This window comes from Schistocerca cancellata, chromosome 7 (genome assembly GCF_023864275.1).
Source record: "Schistocerca cancellata isolate TAMUIC-IGC-003103 chromosome 7, iqSchCanc2.1, whole genome shotgun sequence".
Taxonomy (NCBI): Eukaryota; Metazoa; Arthropoda; class Insecta; order Orthoptera; family Acrididae; genus Schistocerca; species Schistocerca cancellata.
This window is the reverse complement of record NC_064632.1, coordinates 227,507,706-227,529,992: the sequence shown is the minus strand read 5'-3', so window position 1 is coordinate 227,529,992 and position 22,287 is coordinate 227,507,706. Positions and strand designations below refer to the sequence as shown.

Below are 22,287 nucleotides of genomic sequence, written 5' to 3'. Positions count from 1 at the left end.
GTAGATTTGAAAGCATTGATGCTACTCATCAACACAACCTATAAACGGAAGAAAGGCCTAAAGACTTCCTGGGTGTCACAGTGATTGCTCTTGAGAAGAAACAAGAAGCCAAGAAATGTAGTGATTACAGAACAACCAGTCTGATCTCACACATGGTGAAGATCATCACAAGTATACTCAGCAGTCACCTGGAACATAAAATTTAAGAAGTAATGAGATAAGACCAGTTTGTATTTAGGAAAGGAAAAGGAACCACAGACACCATCGGCACAGTGAGGATTTTCTTGGAGAGATTTTTGGCTTTAACTAAGAAGTTTGTGTTTGTTTCATAGACTGGTAGAAGGCTTTCAGTAGAGTCAACTGGACAGCATCGATGAACATCCTCAAGGTGACTGGAATCAATTGAAGAGACTAGAGACTAAATCTCAGCTTTTAACTAGGATGAAGAGTAAAAGTGTGGCTGAACTACGGAGAAAGAAACAGTGTGGAAATAGGAAGAGGAGTCAGACAAGAATGTTGTCCATGACCGAGTCTCCTCAACCTGTATGGAGAATGGCTGGTGAGAGAAGCTTTGAAGGGATGCTTAAACTTCAGGACAGAACGAAGACTCATCAACATCATCAACTATGCAGATGACTTGATGGTGCTTGCCAAAAATCAAAGGCATGGTGCTTGCCAAAAATCAAAGGCAACTGCAACAAATGATGAACCTGTTGGTGGGAACTGGAAGGAAATAAGGCATGGAAGTCAACATCGAGAAACCTTTGAGGTTAATTGTCAGCAATCGAGAACTGGAGAATGTGATACAGTTCAAGTACTTGAGAAGCTTGCTGACAAAAAATGCCATAACCAGAGCCACATTCAACAAGAAGTGCACTCTGCTGAACAGCAAACTGAGCTCGGAATTAAGGAAGAAACTGGTAAAGTGTTAAATCTAGAGCAGTGCACTGTGCAGAGCAGAGCTGTGGATCAAGAAGAAAATAGAGCAAAAATACCTGGAAAGATTTGAAATGTGGTGCTGGAGAAGAATAGAAAAGATCAAGTGGACAGATCAAGTGACAGAAGACGATGTGCTGAGAAGAGTAGGAGACGAAAAAATCTATTCTGGATATAATTCTTCAAAGGAAGGCCAACTGGATACATACTTAGGCACGAGGGGCTCATACACGATGTCATCAAAGGGAAGATATAAAGAACTACAGGAAGATGAAGAAGAAGAATTCAACTTCTAGATGACATGAAAGAGGGAATGAGATACAAAAGACTGAAGGAATAAGCTGAAGAAGGGGAACATTGGTGCCATAAATTCTCTGTGCAAAGACAAGACCTGCCACTAGGCACAATACTGCATAATAATAATCTATGATACTACTGATGGGAGGTTAACAACAGTATTACATATACAATTTGGATATAAATATGAACACAAATTTCACACATTTTGCACATAAGATGATGGCACAAATCCTGATACTTCAGTAGCACTTTTTAGTGGTGTGTATTTGCTCTTGAAGTTAATTTTCATTAAATGTGAAATTGTAGATCCATACAAGAGAGGCTAATAAATGTGGTTTCATCATTGTGAGAGCATCTACTGTTTCTAACTTGATTTTTTTTCCTCAGTCTATCTACAAAGCTGTAATTGCTGACAACACTCTTTCGAAACATGCTTTACAACATGAAACAGATAGTGAAAATTCAATCAAGCTTCTGACGACGTGTTTTAAACATACTCACCAATTATGAAAATGAGTAAAAATTTCCTGCAATCTTTCATGGGACATAAAATTTGATTTCAAATTCCAGTCCAGCTGTTTTCCTACACAGTATTACTCATCAAACAGTTCTCTGTCACTTATAGTGAAGTTCATGACACTAGATTTTAGTAAACTACACAACTCTTCTACATTAATTCATCTGATGGTTTTATTTAGGGCAGTCTTTTCCATTGGCTGAAGAGGTTCCAGAAATGGTTCATACCATTCACGAAAATATCCAATGCAGGCAACATAGAAAGCTGCGGTTATAATTGAAGTGATCAAGTGTCACTTTCCAACTCGTATAACAACTGTTTTACTGCAGATGTCAAAAATCCTTTGGATTTTGTGGCTTCTGACTTGCTGAGCAACATCTACAACTTCAATTATAATTACATTTTCTTTTTTAATGCTCAGAATACTGTTGGAGAAAATACTTAACTGCATTGAAAGGAACTAAAGGGTTTTGAAGGCGAGCAGATTTTCGAAAAATTCTTCACAATAATAGGACATATGTCAAGACACACAAAGTAGGATTTTAATGCCTGGAAATATTGTAGATATTGCAAATTATGTGCTGAAGAAGCTGTCAGCATCAGTTTGAACAGCACTGTGCACAGTATGAGTAGGACATCCTACACTTATTAATTCATCTTCACTCTTTTCTTGTAACTTAAAATAAAGATTGTTTTTATCTTTAATTATTTCTCTCTATGAATAGTATTTATGTTGTTAGTTGAAATTGCTACAACCTTTTTCTTAAAATCAGACTTTCCCAACATCTCTAAAACACACAAAATCAAACATTCTGCACTTTCAACACCAAAGTTCTCCAACTCCAACACTCTCTCTATAAAGCCTTTATCCATTTCATAAAATGTAGCCACTCAGCCACTAAAGGAAGTGGCTCAAAGTCTGTATGGCTTTAAGAACCTATCATCACTGAAATAAATTGTGCTTATTTCAGTTCCTTCATTATTTGTTCTACAGGAAATAGCGCAGTCACATTCATGATAATTGATTTGGTTTTCTTCTGGGAGCATGAGAACTTCTTGTTGGACCATCATTTAATTATGATAGTCCTGCAATCCATAGACTTGAAACACAGGTTGTGTGACTGTGTGGTATGCAAATGCGGCTTCTTGTGTCAAAAGTTGCTTGCAATCCATAGACTTGAAACACAGGTTGTGTGACTGTGTGGTATGCAAATGCGGCTTCTTGTGTCAAAAGTTGCTTATCCATGTCTGAAACTACCTTCACTGATTAGTAGTTATTAGTTTTTGATCTTGTAGAGTTTACTTGAAGCACAGCTTTATATTGGTTGAACTTAATATGAGTTACTATGTCATTGCATGTTCCATGTTCAATGCTAAATTTTGCATCACCAAGTGAACTCTCAGCATTTTCACCATGTCATTTAATAAACTGGGATTCTTAAGAGTGTCTGACTCCCTTGTTTGCACATGTGTTTCACAATTATTACTGAAGGAATTATTAATATAAAGTTTATCAGAGTCACTGCTGCAAGTACTAGAAATCCTATAAAATTGTTTGCAAGATTGCAGCACTGTCAAGTTTCTGAAAGAATCAATGTATTATATTGAACTTCACAACCAATAAACTTTACTTTTATTTGTGTGAACAAAGCATAACACTAACATTCCATAATGTTACGTGAACAAAGCATAACAATAACACATGATTAGTTCGGGAGGGGTGGGGGGGTGAGGGAAATCGTGTTTCATAAGATGAAAATCTGGAATATTTTGCTAACCACAAAGAGGGTTTGGGGACACTGAGTCATTTTGTGAAAAATTGGGACTGTCCCAGAGAAATCAGGACAAATGAGAACCCTTTGCATTATCCCTATTTCATTTTGTGCGGCAATATAGCGCAATTATTTACTGTTTGCACGTTGAACAGTTTGACCATGGTAAATTTTTACTGGTAGCACTGTCGCATTTCTTGATGGGACAATCCTCTTTTCAGTGTTCTATATAGATAAATTAATGCAAATGTATTAATGCATTGCAGCAACTCTTTTGTTCTGTAGCAGTTGTCAAACACTGTAATTTTTTGCCTGGTACTGAATTTGTGGTATTTCTGTTTATTGGAAGTAATATGTAATATGAATCACAAATAGTCTTGAAAACTAAATATACTGTGAAGTGAATTAAGAATTCCAAGTTTATTTAAGAAATTTCTGAAAGATGCATGACTATTTACTTTTCACACAATTGCAGACATAATCATAGAGAAAAAATATTAAGTGGGGGCATAAGTAGGTAGCATTTTTGTTTTGCACGTTGGTATTTCTGTTGCTGTAGGTCTGTTTATTAATTTTAATTTTTTATTTGTAGTTCACTGTTGCTCTCAGAGTTGACATATTGTCATTTGGAGATAGTGAGTGGAGCTGTGGATGCTAAAAATGGAATGCCAAGTGGAGAAATTGGAATATTCCCCACATATTCTTCTGTTTGAGTTCAGTAGAGAGGCAGCAGTAGAGGCAGCCAGAAACATTTACGCCATATATGGGGATAATGGCCTTGGATAGAGCACAGCAAGAAAATAGTTTCCTGTTTTTAACGAGGATCATTATGACATTAGTGACTCCACATTCAGGAAGACATTTGGGCTTTGATGAAGATCATTTAAACACATTAATCCACAATGATACACATGGTGTACTCAAGAATTGGCATTAAGTGATAAACTGTGATCATTCCACCATCATGTGACATTTGCATGCTATGGGAAAGGTTCAAAAATCAGGTGCATGGGTACTGTGTGCTCTAAACCAAACTCACAAAAGTCAGAAGGTGGCCATATGTGCATCTCTGCTTGCTTATTGTCAATTGACTCATGAACAGCACTGACTGTTCGTAATCTGTATCGTTACTGGTGCAGGAAATGGTGTCTTCATGCTAACCTAAGGAAAAGAAAGGAATGTCTGAGCCCAACAAAATAGCAACTCCCCACACAAAGACCTACACACATCCACAAAAGATAATGTTATGCATCTGGTGGAGCAGCAACAGTGTGGTGTATTACAAATTGCTTCCCTGAGGTGTAACCATCACTGCTTGCATTTATTGCCAACAAATGAGACGTCTTGCAGATGCAGTCAAAGAGCAGCAACCAGGAAGACTGTATGAATTGGGAAGTCATTCCACACCCACCTTATTTGCCTAATCATACACCCTCAGCTTTTCATCTTTTCTGCTCTGTATTAAACAACCATAAGAAACTTCCTTTCTGGATGAAAATGCACCCCAGACGTGGCTTAATGAGTTCTTTGCTTCAAAACCATGCAATTTCGACAGTCACAGAATCGAGAAATTACCCCAGCATTGGCAGTCTGTTGTAAATAGTGAAGGAGAATATATTACTGATGACTAGTGTCTCTGTTATATGTATCTGTTGTATTTATTAAACTTGTGGAAAAACACTGTGAACTTCTGTAACAACCTAATAACATGGCAGTGCTTGAGGCACGTATTGCCCAGCTTTGCCTAAAAGCTTAACCAAACTGTTTTTGCAGATTTGGTATGAAACAGACCGTCAAGAGCTGGTCCTTGCGCAGCTACTGTGTCTCACTGCAAAAGAATCCGTACCTCCCAGGTTAGGGAAGTGCCATGAGATGGGCGGGGATCAAGAATGGCGCCATGTGCTTGGCAATGTGAGTACTGTACTATGCTCTTACTGAATTCACTGTATGTTAGTCTTTATAAGGATCACAGACTGAAATGACTTATTACAGGAGCTCCATGGATAAAAGGAAGTAAGTCATAATTTTTTTAAAAACCTAATTCACTTATCCGAATTAAAATACAAGGAAATCATTTCTGTTGTTCACCTTTTTAACATTCAAAAATATTTATTGTGAGTTTGAATAATCATTGTAAATTTAATGTATATCGGTCTTTCTAAACTCCTTAAATGTCAATATGATGATACAGACGGCACTCAACCACATAAATGTTGTTATTGTTAAATCCAGCATATGTTAAATAAAGAAGAGAGAGAAATAAAGAGAGAGTATTTCTAATTTCCTAATTGTTTTTGTAAAGTTTGACAACTGGAGAAGTTTGAAAACTCTTTTCTGAAACATTATCATGATCAGTTCATGTCAACATTGACTGCTCTTGAACACAACTCAGGATGTTTGAACAGTTATCAGTTCCACGATTCATTTTAATATACACTTGTGGCCATTAAAGTTGTAACAGCATGAAAGCAGCATGCAACAAACTTCAAACTGACATTAAGTGTACTACATTTCCAGATGATTGGCTTTTCAGTGCAATTACACTGTGTAAGTAGGAGTAATGCCATCTGTATTCTGTAAGTAAGGAGAGGCTTCTACACAGTAGGTTTCTCATTCCAAAATCACATTTGAATGTTGATTTATTATGAGAACATTATTATGCCCCATGTTAGAGACATGCTTAATGAGCAAAGCATAAAGCCTTTGTTGACTACCATAGCAGAATATTGTCCAATGATCTTTCACAAAATCCAAAGGAATTCTGGCTATATCTAAAGACTGTTAGTGGCACACAAGTTAGTGTCCAGTCCCTAGCAAATGAGACAGGAACTGAAGTTGAAGGTAGCAAAGCAAAACCTGAAATGCTTTACTCTGTTTTCAAATGTTCCTTTACAAAGGAAAACCCAGGAGAATTGCCCCAATTTAATCCTTGCACCACTGAAAAAATGAGCAAAATAAATGTTAGTGTCAGAGGTGTTGAGAAACAGCTGAAATCGTTAAAATTGAACAAGGCTCTGGGTCCGATGGATGCCCTATCAGATTCCATACTGAATTTGTGGCTGAGTCAGTCCCTCTTCCAACTAAATCTATCGTAGATCCCTCAAACAAAAAACCGTGCCCAGTTCTCTGAAAAAAGCACAGCTGACACTCATCTACAACAAGAGTAGCAGAAGCGATTCACAAAACCACCATCCAATATCCTTGACATCAATTTATTGTAGAATCATAGAACATTCTGAGCTTAAACACAGTGACGTGTCTCAAGCAGAATGACCTCCATATCAACCAGTATTGATTCCAAAAACATCAGTAATGTGGAACCAAACTTGCACTTTTCTCACATGCTTTGGGTCAAGGCAGTCAAGTTGATGCAATATTTCTTTATTTCCAAAAAGCATTGGACTTGTTACCATACCTACACTTATTGTAAGAAGCACAACAAATGGGATATCAAGTGAAATTTTGTGATTGGGTTGAGGATTTTCTGATAGGGAGGATGTAGCATGTTATCTTGGATGGAGAGTCATCATCAGACGTAGAAGTAACTTCACCTATGCCCCAGGGAAGTGTGTCGGGGACTCTTCCTGTTCATGTTGTACACTGATCAGCCAGAACATTATGACCACTTACCTAATAGTCGGTATGTCCACCTTTGGCGTGGATAACAGCAACGATGTTGTGTGACATGGAATCATTGAGGCCATGGTAGGTCACTGGAGTATGTTGGCACCACATCTGCACATGCAAGTCACCTAATTCCCTTAAATTCCAGGGAGGGGGGATGAGGTTTGACACCACGTTCAATCACATCCCAGATGTGTTCGATCAGGTTCAGATCTGGCGAGTTAGGGGCCAGCATATCCATTGTAACGTGCCACTGTTTCCCTCGAACCACTCCATCACACTTCTGGCCTTGTGCCAAGGTGCTGAACTACACGTGCTTAAAAATACATTACTTCATTTGATACAATTGCTTGAACCGCTATCAGTTCTCAAGGCACCAACATTTTGTCTTAATAAGCATAGCAGGCTATTCCACTCATGCCAAATAGTGTACAATCGTTGCATGTTAATTGGATACTGTGAACTTTACTCAAAGTGTCTCTAATAATGTCCAGATACTTAGCCAAAAATCCTGGCCTTGATGGTTTATTCTGCAAGCGACTTGAAATGTTCCTCTCGCTTCATTCTCAGAGCTTCCATGGTGTCACATGAAGTCCCACTCAGGACCACAGCCAGAATCCACTCACTTTTAGTGACATGTGGCACAAGGGGCAGATTGCAAGACATGTTGCACCAGGGATAAACTGAGAAACTTTTATCTGCAGACCCAGATTAATCTCTGATGAAAAATATTATTTAAAGGCAAGAAAACATTTTATTAGCTTTGTAATTACACCCTGGATACGAAAAAAAACCACATTTACTGACAGAAAACACAGAAGTTACACACAAGCCAAGAATAAAGATATTGACAGCAGAGTCATGGAGCAGCACATAAATATAGACGTCAAGGAATTTTTTTCTTTTCTTTTAACACTTCCTCCAAAAGGAAAAAATCATGAAATTATTGCTTTACTTTCTGCAACTGACTTGTCCATGACACTGCACCACCTGAGTACTTTACAAGAATTCCAGTTGTTGAGCGCCTTGTCCAGTTTATCACCTGCGAAATCTGCATCAGCATAAATCTTTAATTCTTCTTCGGTTTTGCAATACTTTGGCATTCTTCGGACGGTCAACCAGCACCCAGGTATTATTTTTCTTTAGAGATTGAGGTTCTTCACTGATAGCTTGCATCCATTCTTCCTTCTCGTTTGACTGCAATATTTCTGAAAAACAGTTTGTATCTTTGTGTTCAAGTGCATCAACTTTCGTTGCCATACAAAATTCACCACTTTCCATCCAGGTTGGTTTTCTTCGTTGTCCTTTATTCTTCTGTTTCTCTTCATTAGAAGATTCAGCAGCTTCTGCTTTTAGAAATTCTGTTAATTCTTTATTTTCATCAGATTCACTCGACTCTTGACTTTCTCTAGAATCGAGAGTGCCAATTTTTTCCTTGAGTTTGGCTTCCTCCAGAAGTGTACAGCCTAGGAGATTTACATTGGTCATCTTTAGATGAATTCGGATCATTAAATTCTTCCTGAGGGACTTCAAATTCAACATGATCTCTATATTCAACATGATCACTATGTAAATCACAAACAATTTCTGGCTTAAATTTCACATCGTGACTCAACACTACTTTTCTTTTAGATGGAATCCAAACTCTAAACCCATCTTTGTCATTAACATATCCAACAAGTCGTCCAAAAACTGCCTTATCATCAAACTTGGAACGGAATTGTTTGTTAATGTGAACATAGCAGCCTGTGCCAAAAATTCTGAGATGATCAAGTCGTCCTACTGGTCGATTAAACCATAGTTCATAAGGGGTTTTATTTTCAACTGAAGATTTTCCAGTACGATTTATTAGGTAGAGTGCTGTGTTACATGCCTCTGCCCACAACCCTTTAGGTAATTTACTCGGATTTAGCATTGACCGGGCAGCTTCAACAATGGTCCTATTTTCCCGTTCAGCCACACCATTTTGTTCAGGAGTGTAAGGAGGAGGAATCAGTAGCTCTATTCCCCTGTCTGCAAGCAGTTCACTGACATTATTATTGTTAAATTCTTTGCCACCATCACAACTAAATTGTTTGACAACATGTCCATTAGTTCATGCTTCATTTAAAAACTCTTTAAGCACAGTACACACTTCACTTTTGTGTCTTAAAAAGAAAATTTGATGAAATTTACTAAAATCGTCTTTGAAACATATATAATAATGCTTACCTCCAAAAGTTTTCGTGCTCATTGGTCCATTGACATCCGCATGGATTAATTCACCAGTACTGGTAGAGCGTATTGTTCGTGTTTTGAATGGCAGCCTATGCATCTTTCCAACCGCACAGCTGTCACAAAATTCACTCTTGACATCTTCCACATGAATGTCCATTCCTTTTAAAATATTCTTCACATGTTGTTTATTTTGATGTCCAAACCTTTCATGGTACACTTGCAATGTTTCGGACGAAGTCATCAAGTTCACACGATTCATTTTTGCATTTCTAACAACACACATGTTCAACACATAAAGTCCATTTTTCACATAACCTGTCATAACAATACTACCACTGACTTGTTTTCGAACACAGACATTATTATAACTAAAATTAGTACTGTAGCCTCTGCAGGCAATGGCTCTCACAGAGAACAGATTAACACTTGCATCATGGACGTACAAAACATTGTCCATTCTTGCATTGTACCATTTATTGCTTCATCGAATTTGGATGTAAACTGTTCCTTGACCGTACGCACACATTTTGACATCGTGTTTTCCCAATGAAATTACTTGAGGAGCATCAAATTCACTATACGAAACAAAATACTGTTTGTTGGGAGTGATATGATTTGTAGCGCCACTGTCGCAATACCATTTATTTGGGTCACTGTGATTACTGGTACACACACCCATAGCGTATGAAGTAAATGCAGTGTGTTCACTTTCTCGCTTCTTCTCTTTTCTTTTATTGCTGTGACGAGTGTTGTGTGGACACTCTGCTGCCCAGTGACCTAATTGTTTGCATATATTACACGGAATCTTCTGTTTTAATTGTGACTTCGTCATCTTTACTTGCTGATTACTTGTTTGCCGTTTTCTTGTTTTAGAAACGACAAAAGCTGCACTTCCATTAAATCTTGTTCACGCAGTTCAATAGTACAGTGTTTTTCAATCAATAAATTCAGGCTTTGCTTTTCTGTCGATATCGTATCCCGGAGATCCTTGAAATTGTAGTCTTTTCCCAGTGTAGACAAAATTCGACCATTTAAGATTCTTTCAGACAGCGTATTTTCTTCACGTTTTGCTAATTCATCATTCAGGTCCACAAATAACTTTTGCAGTTTGGCCACATGTGCACTAATATCTTCCGTTTCATCACGTTTAACACGGAAAACTGTTTCAATCAACATATTCAAACGCTGAGTACTGCTACGTTCAAATCGGGCGCGTAATTTGTCCCAGATTTCTTTAGCATTCTTGCACGTTAAGGTGAGTTCTGCAACAGGTTTACTTAGCGCACTTGCTATAAGACTTGCTGCCTTTGTGTCGTTCTTGTGCCATTCCATATACGCTTCTTTTTGTGCAGTTGTCACATCTTGCTGCAACTCTACACGTTCACGTGTACCGTTAATAATATCTTCTAATCCATGCAGCACCATAGAAATATGCCGTTTCCATTTGGCCCAGTCGTCAGGTCCTTCAAGCTTATCAATGCTGACCTTATAATCGCCGCTAGCAGTCATGTTTCTTAACAGACATAGGCTCATTTCAAATATTGTTTTAATTAAACTATGTTGTTTGCCTTTACACGTTACTGGGCCCATTACCTGATGAAAAATATTATTTAAAGGCAAGAAAACATTTTATTAGCTTTGTAATTACACCCTGGATACGAAAAAAACCACATTTACTGAAAGAAAACACAGAAGTTACACACAAACCAAGAATAAAGATATTGACAGCAGACTCATGGAGCAGCACATAAATATAGACGTCAAGGAATATTTTTCTTTCCTTTTAACAATCTCCTTCACTGCTACACAATTAAATCAGTCAGCTTTAGTTTCACTTTCAAGACAGTGTTAAATTATCATTATTCCTGTACCTTTGATAAATGCCACATAGCTATCCAGCTGCTTTCAGAAACTTCTTGGATCCAACCACAAAATTGGAAAACAAATACTCCAGTCACTACATCATTCTCAGCTGATACTAGTAACTACTACCAATAATCTCAAACATAAATAAAACAGGGTAACAGTTGAAAGTAAAAAAGGGAAGAGAGACACAGAAATATTACATTTTAAGTTTCCCCAGAAAGAAATGGTATTTATTGTCTTGCATTAGACCTTGTCAAGTCACCTCATTCATTACACACCAGCTTCTGAAAGTTGATAGCTCCATGTTGTGCCTCTTGTACATCTACATCTATATGATTAATGTGCATTGCCAAATTAGGAGTATGGCAGAAGGTTCACCAAACCACCTTCAGCTATTTCTCTCTGCTGTTCCACTATTGAACAGCACACGGGAAAAATGAACATTTAAATCGTTCTGTGCAAGCTCTGATTTCTCTTATTTTATTGATGATGATTCCTCCATATGTAGGTGGGTGCCAACAAAATATTTTCACACTATGAGGACAAAGTTGGTGATTGAAATTTCACAAGACGATCTTGCTGCAACAAAAATCGCCTTTGCTTCAGTGATTGCCATGCCATTTCACATATCATATCCATGGCACTCCCTCCGCAGTTGCATGATAATACAAAATGAGCTGCTTGTCTTTGAAATTTCCCAGTGTCCTCCATCAATTGTACGTGATGCAGGTCCCAAACTGCACAGCAATCTCTAGAAGAGAGTGGACGAGCATAGTGTAAGCAGTCTCCTTAATAGGAAGAGCATTCTGTCAACAAATCACAGTCTTTGGTTTGCTTTCCCCTCAACATTCCAATTTAAGTTATTCATACTTGTAATCCCTAAGTATTTAGTTTAATTTACAGCCTTTAGATTTGTGTGTTTTATGCTGTAAGTGAAATTTAGTGGACTCCTTTTAGTAATTCATGTGGATGACTTCACGCTTTTCATTATTTAGAGTCAATATCTAATTTTCACACCATACAGACATCTAGTCTAAATTGTTTTGCAATTTCTCTTTATCATCTGATGACTTTATAAGACGGTAAATGACAGCTTCGTCTGGAAACAATCTAAGAGGACTGCTCAGATTGTCTCCTGAATCGTTTATGTAGATCAGGAACAGCAGAGGGCCTGTAGCACATTCTTAGGGAACACCAGATATTACATCCATTTTACTTGATGACTTTCCCAGACCTTTCTGACAGGAAACTGTGAACCCAGTCGCACAACTGAGACGATACTCCGTAAGCACACAGTTCGAACAGAAATCGCTTATGAGGAATTGTGTAAGAAGTCTTCTGGAAATCTAAAAATATGGAATCAATTTGACATTCCCTGTCAATAGCACTCATTACTTAATGAGAATAAAGAGTTAGTTGAGTTTCACAAGAATGATATTTTCTGAATCTGTGTTGGTTGTTTGTTAGCAAATCATTCTCTTTGATTTAACCCACACAGAGTAGGTGAAGATTCACTAAAACCACAACACTCGCCTAAAAAATGGTAGATTAAGCAGAATTTCAAGGCTATGCGTGGGAATGCACTTGCAAACTTTTTCAAAGCTTTCCAGTTTGACAGAACAATTTGATTGATTATTGCCGATCATTTGCTTCCAACTTGACACACTCTACCCTCTACAATCTTCAGTCATTAGATCCACTCCACAGGCCCCACAGTTCACCTCTGACCATTGTGAGGGCTGGTGAACAACATTTTAGATTTCCTGAGCTCCATTACATTGTTGCAACATTTAGGCCTTTCAATTAATCAACCTTAGGAGCGGAATGCAAATACTCTTGTTGCCCATTTTTTGCTCTGGCTAACAGCATTTCTTTTCAAAATACTGCTTCCTGCCAGGACTTTCAGAATTTTATTTACGAAAGTTGCAGGAAAAACATCTTCCATAATGGGAAAGTCACTAGCCCTGAAGCCAGTATAGTAGACCCCTGACTACAATCCAGTGAGAAAGATTACGGAAAAATGCACTTATCATTTCTAGGCTGTACAAAAGCTCGTGGAGACTGGGAACAAGCTCTGGCACCCACAGTAGTGAATAGGCACGACAAGAAATAATATGTTACACCTGCGCGCGACGCACACGCACACGCACACACACACACACACACACACACACACACACACACACACACACTTATTAGGGGATTTCCCTTACAGCCAGTCATGGAATTTGTAACCTTTCTTTAGTGCCAGTTGTCAACAACAAATATCTGATTTACCTCATTGCTCCATATATGTCTGATCTCTGTACTCTGTACTTATTCCTAGCTTTTAATTTTGATAGGGAAGAAAAATCTCTAAAATATACATCATGACATAAAACTAAAAGTTATGAAATAAAATTTTAGACGAATTGAGCTAGTTCTTTACTTAACTAACAGCAAATGAAAAGAGAATTGGGCACATCTAGATGTTAAACATCCAAAAACTATAACTGCGAGTTCAAGGTACTCAGCCAATTTTATGAAATATGAACTCCAGTGTAACAGCAACGAATAACATTTATTAACTAATAAACACAGAAAAGAAGCGTGATAACAGTTGAGGCTAGTTGGCACTAGAGAAGAGCTTGATAAGAATGTCCATAATTGCCAGGAAATTATCATCCTCTGCAACATTCTTGGAATGTCACACTGCACACAGAGACCCACTGTGGGGAAGAGTTTGAACTCTTTTACAGCTCACATAAACATAGCAGCACACGATAACTGAGAATATTGCTCCGTAAAGAACACAGCCCTTGATTTTGATACCTCTTCCAGATAACTACAGACTGAAACAAACAGCTCTTGATTGTTGTGATTGTATATTTTTGTAAGATACAGTCACAAAATTCATTGATATTCGTAAAGAGTGTGCACACAAACCTGTATAGTGCAACCAAAAATGAATACAGTGCTCACACTGCACCATTTTTCTGAAATTGTCTTGCTCCGCATTGCATTATATTTAGTATTGTTTTACTTCCTTGCTCTCATAATATAAGGTAAAAGATACTTTTTCAGCTCTGTATATTTTTTATGCCTGACTTGGATACATTCATATTTATAGTGAGGAAGAGCAAAAGGTTTTGTCGCTCTTTAAGGGTGTAACATTCTGTTCTATTTTACTTACTTCCAAAATTTACAAAGTAATAAATTATGTTAATGTATTACAGTTTGCATAATTTATTAATCTGTTTATAATATCGCTTTATGAAGACCAGAAATCAGTGTTAATGACCTAAAACTGCACCAGCATACTTCAGTAAGTTCGCTGTGACAGTCACATGGTGCAGTCAGAGCTACATCTTGTTTCATTATTATTTCATGTGAAAATTTATTGAAAATGTGTCCTGTATTTGTAGTGCATGTGATAATATCAGGTAATTTATCTATATCTACATATATAATCAGCTAGCCACCAAGCGGTGTGTGGCGGAGGGCACAATTCGCACCAGTCATATTTTCCCCCTTCTGTTCCACTCGGATCGCACGAGGGAAAAACGACTGTCTGAACGCCTCAGTACGAGCTCTTATTTTCCTCATCTTTGAATGATGATCATTACGCGATTTGAAAGTTGTTGGTAATAATATATGCTCTACATCCTCAGTGAAGATTGGATTTCGGAATTTAGTGAGCAGCTGTTTAGTGCCTCATCTATCTGCAAGTGTGTCCCACTTCAAACTTTCTATGAGATTAATGATATGGTTATAATAGAAGGAAACATTCCATGAAGGAAAAATATACCTAAAAACAAAGATGATGTGACTTACCAAATGAAAGTGCTGGCAGGTCGACAGACACACAAACGAACACAAACATACACACAAAATTCAAGCTTTCGCAACAAACTGTTGCCTCATCAGGAAAGAGGGAAGGAGAGGGAAAGACGAAAGGATGTGGGTTTTAAGGGAGAGGGTAAGGAGTCATTCCAGTCCCGGGAGTGGAAAGACTTACCTTATGGGGAAAAAAGGACGGGTATACACTCGCACACACACACATATCCATCCACACATATACAGACACAAGCAGACATATTTAAAGACCAAAATATAATGTGTAATAAAATTAAATATGTCTGCTTGTGTCTGTATATGTGTGGATGGATATGTGTGTGTGTGCGAGTGTATACCCGTCCTTTTTTCCCCATAAGGTAAGTCTTTCCACTCCCGGGACTGGAATGACTCCTTACCCTCTCCCTTAAAACCCACATCCTTTCGTCTTTCCCTCTCCTTCCCTCTTTCCTGATGAGGCAACAGTTTGTTGCGAAAGCTTGAATTTTGTGTGTATGTTTGTGTTCGTTTGTGTGTCTGTCGACCTGCCAGCACTTTCATTTGGTAAGTCACATCATCTTTGTTTTTAGGTATATTTTTTCTATGAGATTAGTAACGCTCTCGTGATGGCTAGATGTACCAGTCACGAATCTTGCCGCTCTTCTTTGGACCTTCTCAATTTCTTGAATCAGACCCAACTGGTAAGGGTCCCACACAGACGAACAATACACCAAGACTGGACGAACTAACGTATTGTAAGACTGATCATTTATTTTGTACTCAAACATTAATGGGGATTTTTGCCTTGTTATACGCAGTAGGTTACACTTACTAATATTGAGAGATAACTGCCAGTCATTACACCACACATTTATTTTCTGCAAATCCTCATTGGTTTGTTCACAACTTTCTTGTGATACTACTTTCCTGTAGACTACAGCATCATCGGCAGTCTAAGGCTACTGTCAATACCGTCAACCAGATCATTTATGTAAATCGTAAAAAGCAGAGGACCTATTACGCTGCCCTGGGGCACACCTGAAGTTACTCTTGTTTCTGTTGAAGTTACCCCATTCAGGACGACATACTGCTCCCTGTCTGTTAGAAAACTTTCTATACAACCACATATGTCACTGGATAGACCGTAAGCGCGCACTTTTGTAGCAAGTAACAGTGTGCGGAACCGAGTCGAACGCCTTTCGAAAGTCAAGAAATGTGGCATCAACCTGGGAGCCGGTATCTAGAGCCTGTTGTATACCATGCACAAAGAGGGCCAGTTGTGTCTCGCATGACCGCTGTTTCCTAAAACCGTGCTGGTTTCTGCAGATGAGCTTCTCAGAGTCTAGAAAGGTCATTATGTCTGAACACAAAATATGTTCCATGATTCTACAACAAATGCAATGTCAGTGAAATTGACCAGTAATTATGTGCATCCGATTTTGTACCCTTTTTATAGATTGCTATGACCTGGGCCTTCTTCCAGTCCCGTGGAACTTACTGCCGTTCCAATGATCTCTGATAGATGACGGATAGGAATAGTGCTATATTTGTAGCATATTCAATGTAAAACCTTATGGGGATACCGTCTGGGCCAGATGCCTTTCTGGCGTCTAAGGATCTTAACTGTTTTACAATCCCAGATACACTAAACACTGTCAGCCATCGTTTCGTTTGTTCGATAATTGAAAGGGGGAATGGTGCTGCAGTCCTCTATTGTAAATGAGTTTTTGAGAGCTAGATTTAGAGTTTTGGCCTTCTGTTTATCATCATCAGTTACATTACCTGCACTGTCAGCAAGAGAAGGTATTGAATTATTTGCAGTGTTCATAGATTTTATGTATGACCAAAATTTTTTGGGGTTATTTTTGGAATCGGCAGATAAAATATTGCTTTCAAATTTGTTAAGAGTCTCTCATTGTCCTTCTGACAGTTGCTTTCATTTCGCATAATTTCTGTTTGTCAGTGGGGCAGTGACTACGTTTAAAACGACTGTGGAAAATTCTCTGCTTTCTCAGCAACTTCCTAACATGTTTGTTGTACTAAGGTGGATCCTTTCCCTCCCCTATACTTTTGCTAGGCACATACTTTTCTAGCTGTTTCTTTGGTCTTCTTGCAACTTCCACTGACTTAGAAGCCACAACGACTTTATGGTCACTAATACCTTCTTGTAGATTAACTTCCTCAAAAAGATCAGGTCTGTTTGTCGCCAAGATATCTAATATGTTCCCATCTCGAGTTGGTTTTCTAACCAATTGCTGAAGGTTGTATGTTGAGAGCGCTCCTAGAACAACTTCACACGAATCTTTGATCTGCCCCCTGTGATACGTGTAATTTTCCCAGTCAATGGATGATAGATTAAAGTCTCCACCTATAACTAATGGATAATTTGAATATTTACTTCCAATGTAATCAAGACTTTCCCTGAAACGTTCTGCGACGTTTGTTGCGGATGCTGGCGGTCTATAAACACATCCTAATACAATGGTCAATCCTTGTCTGATTGACAGCTTTATCCAGACTATTTCACAGTCCGATGCAGTCTCAATCTCAATTGTGTTTAAACAGCTTTTAACTGCAATGAACACACCACCTCCCATAGCATCAGTCCTATCCTTCCTAAACATTGTCCAATCGGAGTTCAAAATTTCACTGCTTTTTATGTCTGGTTTCAACCAGTTTTCGGTACCTAATACAATATTAGCATTGCTACTGTTTATTTCGGAGATTAACTCGGAGATCTTGCTACAGACACTTCGACAATTTACTAACATGAGATTAAGCATATTTAAATCCTTTGGAATGATCTGTTTAGGCGAACTAACAAGTTTTACAGTTGGCACACCCACATCAGTGTCACGAACTGGTAATTTTTCGGGTCAGCAGTTTGTTTCCCATGGGGAGGAAGCTAATGTTTATGGTAGAGACAACTAAACCACAAATACTTCTTAAATCACTGCTTGCTCTTATCTGTGTATTTAATTTGCTTTTACATAGCATCTTTGATACTGTAACACTCTTTTGTCGATTTTAATGCTTCATAATTACTGTACCTGAGTTAATACAGAAAGCTTTTTATCATTGTTCATTACAGCGTGGCACACCAGTGTATAACATGGCTGCAGGAATGTGTCTAGCAGCAGAAAACAATTCCTTAGGATCTTCTGTTGTCATGAAATTATGTTCCGACAGTGATCCTTTGATGCGTTGGGATTTTGTTGAGGATGTAACATTGGGAATGACTTGGTAAGTATACTTGATCAATGTCGCTAGTTGTTTGGTACTTACTTTAAATACATCTTAATAAAATAGATAAGCATTTATATTTTAATCACAAAAGTGATAATATATCACCCCTACATTGAAGGCATTTGTGATCTGAACCTGGAATTGCCATTCTGATTTACATTTCCTGCTTTAATCATCCTATAAAAATATAAAATGTGCTGAAATGGATCCCTATAGAATCCTTACCCAAATACTGTTAATTTTCTGTGTCTAGTAGATAGCTTGGTCTAGCAGAATTTGTGGCTGATGATTAAGGCGGAACTGCGTCATGTAGTGCTTTGTTGAGATAAAAGTGGGGGAGGGAGGGGTGAATCTGCTCAGATGATCCATACAAATTAAAAATGGAGTACTCAGTCCTTTTTAAGCAAGGAGAATAAATACATAAGGAGCAAGGAATTATGGGATTCCTAAAAATAATTATCACACACACACACACACACACACACACACGAACAGAGAGGGGGGGGGGGGGGGGGGTAACGAATTTTGGTGAAAATAAAGTAGGCAAAGAAACAGGACAACTTCTTGCTCCACACTTAATGCAGGTCAATGGCAATATTGGTCATTCAGTCTACATGCTTTACCACAGAGGTATAAAATGGAAAGCTTGTGTGCTTGCAAATGTAGCTGGAGAAAATAAGAGGGGGCCATTGAAGCTCCTAGACACCTCAGACACCTTAACAACATGAAGACAGGATATGTGTACAAGCTGAAGACAGGATATGTGTACAAGCTGCCAACATCCTGGCCCAATCTCAGTTCAATAGACCACATGTGTTTGCCTTGCAGCAGTTACATAAAACGTATGAATAAACAAATGGACGCAAGAGAGCTGTTCTGTGGCACACAGGAAAGCATCGCCCCTACTCATGGTCTGCAGATTTGCTGTTGGGTGCCAATCATTTGCTTGAGTAATTGAAGCAAGAGTCTCCTATACAGTCACCTCCTCCTGAGATGTTTGGTTTTGATCAGTCCACTAGTGTCCTAGAACAAAGAAAGACACACTGTTTCTATTGTAGACTACCTTCAGTATCAGGCAGTTATAACACTAGCTTTGTTATACGCCACTCTTCCCTAACACCCTAAATTCAAGTCCTGTCACGGGAAAAGCCACGTATAACACCAGTCCACTGTGAAACAAGCTAATGTTACCCTCTGAGAGGATTTGGGAATATTGACCATATGTGTATCTTATGGATAAAGGTATTGGACTGTAATATTGAAGATATTGTAATTAATAGAAAACTAAACAGACTTTAACTTTGAGGTTAATGAAAGTAGTAAAATTCATATACGAATGAAACAATAAACGCTCGCCAGCCCAATTAGGCACATGAATTTGGAAATATATGTTTAAGAAAATTGAACGTTAGTTATTGAAGTTAATTTCATTAATATTTCCCATAGATAGCACTCGGGATACAAGCGGACACAGGGCACACTAACCTGTTGGTGGCAGCAGTTACCAATAATGCACGAACCAGTAATCCTAGAAAGCCAAATCGTACCAAACTCACACTAATGAGAGCTACACTCAATATTGTTACTTGGATCAGTACTGAAATGTTCCTGCAAGAAGTGCAGAACTAATATTGGCCAGGGTGGGCTTCTGACTTCACTGACATATAAATACCACAATTAAAATAAATAATACCACAATCACACTGTTTATGCTCCCATTTGTAGAAATATATCAGATTTCTTTAGTAGTAATAATATTCCAATTATCTTTCTAATATGAGAATATGGTGGGACCCTTAAACTGGTATAGTATCACTAAACAAACCCTATGATTATTTCAGTAGCAAAATTTAATTCAACTAAAGTTAATTCTTAGCTTCACTTGGAATAGTTTAGACTTTTCAAGGCAAATTGTTCAACACTGAGCTCACTTAACTTTTTCATCACCTGTGAAGCAGGTATTTTAGACAGTAACATTTACACAGTCTTGCACTGAATTGTTCCAAAACGATACTTTGCAGTAAACTGAGAGCACTTTAGCAACATTCTAAATAACTTCAACTCCTGATAATCCTTGCACATTTGACAAACAGGATACTCGGTTTTCTGAACACTTAGGAGGGGACCCTGCATAGGTTCATGATCAGGATAAAAGATACAGTTCCAAACACTGATTTATAGCATTTGGATTATTGTTAAAATTCACTCTCATAAATTAACTGCCCCATTCTGATACTTATCTCTATCCATGAAGTTGGTGGAGCAGTGGCGGAGTTGTGGTGGCAAGCGACGTGGCAGCTAAACTGTACTCATTGCTCTTGATGTTTGAATGCTCTATAAAATTTCTTCTTGGCATCGTATTTTTAACGTGTTAGAGCCATCCCTTATTGCCGAGAGTACCAAGCAACAGCAAAATCCACATCTGAGGCAAAATTCCATGCAAAGCTGCCCCCAATTGCCTCCCTTGGCACCGTCGATGTGTACCGTGCAACAGCTAGCCACTGACTGTGTACCGTTCCCACCAAGGAGCTGCTCAGTTCGACTGCCAAAACCCCCTTGTACATCGCACCGTGCCACTTCTGTTGAGGAGGTACTTCCCTACATCCTTTACATTTTACTATACGAATGCCCTAAACATGAACCAGCTTCTAATACACATTGTTTATCTTATAAATATACACATATTATAAATTTCATTGTTATAAAATATCATTTAGCTTTTTCCATTACAGAATTCTAAATCTCCAGTCACAAATCAATGACCTTAACTAACAAAGAATAAACACTTCTTAATTACAGATACACATTTACATAATATAAACCTACTTCTAATCGATATAAGTATTACACAGCATTGTCATTGCAAAGTGGACTGGTTAAAATATTAGCAGAGTTGTTCCAATCACCTAAGTACTAATGCATGTTCAAGGCAAATGTCTGTTGTTATCGTCAGTGCTTTTGTAAAAAGATTTCATGTGTGCAGTCCACCCAAAATCTAATGGATTACTCAGATCATTTGAATTCACCCAGTGCAAGGTGAAATGACAGTAAAACACAGGTTGCATTTTTTATAAATAAATTATATGTAATCTGCTGTTTCGTGTAAATGTCAGTTGATGTTTCAGTGTCACTCTGTACAATACAAAACAAATTTTGCAGATGTGCTTTTTATGTAATGTTATGAACCATCTTTTTAAAAACATTGATTGCAGTCATTCAGAAAATTATATGGTAATTGTAACCAAAATATAACCCATTGTTTTTACATTCACAGTTGTTGAACTTCAAGCACAGTATTAAAAACTTAACACTCGTTTACACTTTACAAAATTGACACTTACTGTCTGTGATTGACTTACGAAACTAATGGGATGCTATCCATCAAAGAGCGTGCTACATTGTCATTTCTAATTTCTGTCCAAAGAATTGAAGGAGAATAAAATAGTGTTTATGTTTTCAGGTATGTTGTATAAGAAAGAAAGATGGTAACATCTATAGTCAATGTGATTCGAAGAGCTGTGTTACGAGAGATACATTGGCTGGACAGAAATGAGAAAACACCATGAGAAATACATGCTTCAGCATAAATGCAGATGCTAGCCAAGCCTGCGGGTTGTGCTGTTGTGTTTGATCATGAACGGCACCTGTGCCATGTCCTCAATACATTGCAAGTGCCAGTCATGGTCAGAACAGTGTTCCGTGTAGTTGTGAGTGCATTATAGTGGAGCTAAGCGAATTTAATTGTGGCCAAATTGCTTGTGCTCATTTGGTGGGTGCTTCTGTAACAAAGGTAGCTGAAGTGTTTGGTGTTTAAAGAGGCACCATGTTAAAGATTTATACCACATACAGGGAAAGCAGAAAAACATATCCTTAAGTCACAAAGCAAGTGAAAGTGTGTGTTGGGTATGACACAGTCATTGAAGGCAACTAAGACGAAAAATAAGGAGACAACTCCTGCAAAAGTCATTGCAGAATTAAATATTACACTCCAAAACC

The 22,287-nt window shown here is 38.0% G+C and overlaps 1 protein-coding gene across 1 annotated transcript in view; it reads left to right on the top strand.

Annotated features, from left to right (window-relative positions):
• Positions 1 to 22,287, top strand: part of LOC126092572 (polypeptide N-acetylgalactosaminyltransferase 35A) — a 154,894-nt gene that overhangs the window by 121,556 nt on the left and 11,051 nt on the right. The window contains exons 11-12 of the mRNA XM_049908250.1: positions 5,299 to 5,436; positions 18,137 to 18,288. Of these exons, the coding sequence (XP_049764207.1) occupies positions 5,299 to 5,436; positions 18,137 to 18,288 (290 nt within the window). The remainder of the gene's footprint in view (positions 1 to 5,298; positions 5,437 to 18,136; positions 18,289 to 22,287) is intronic.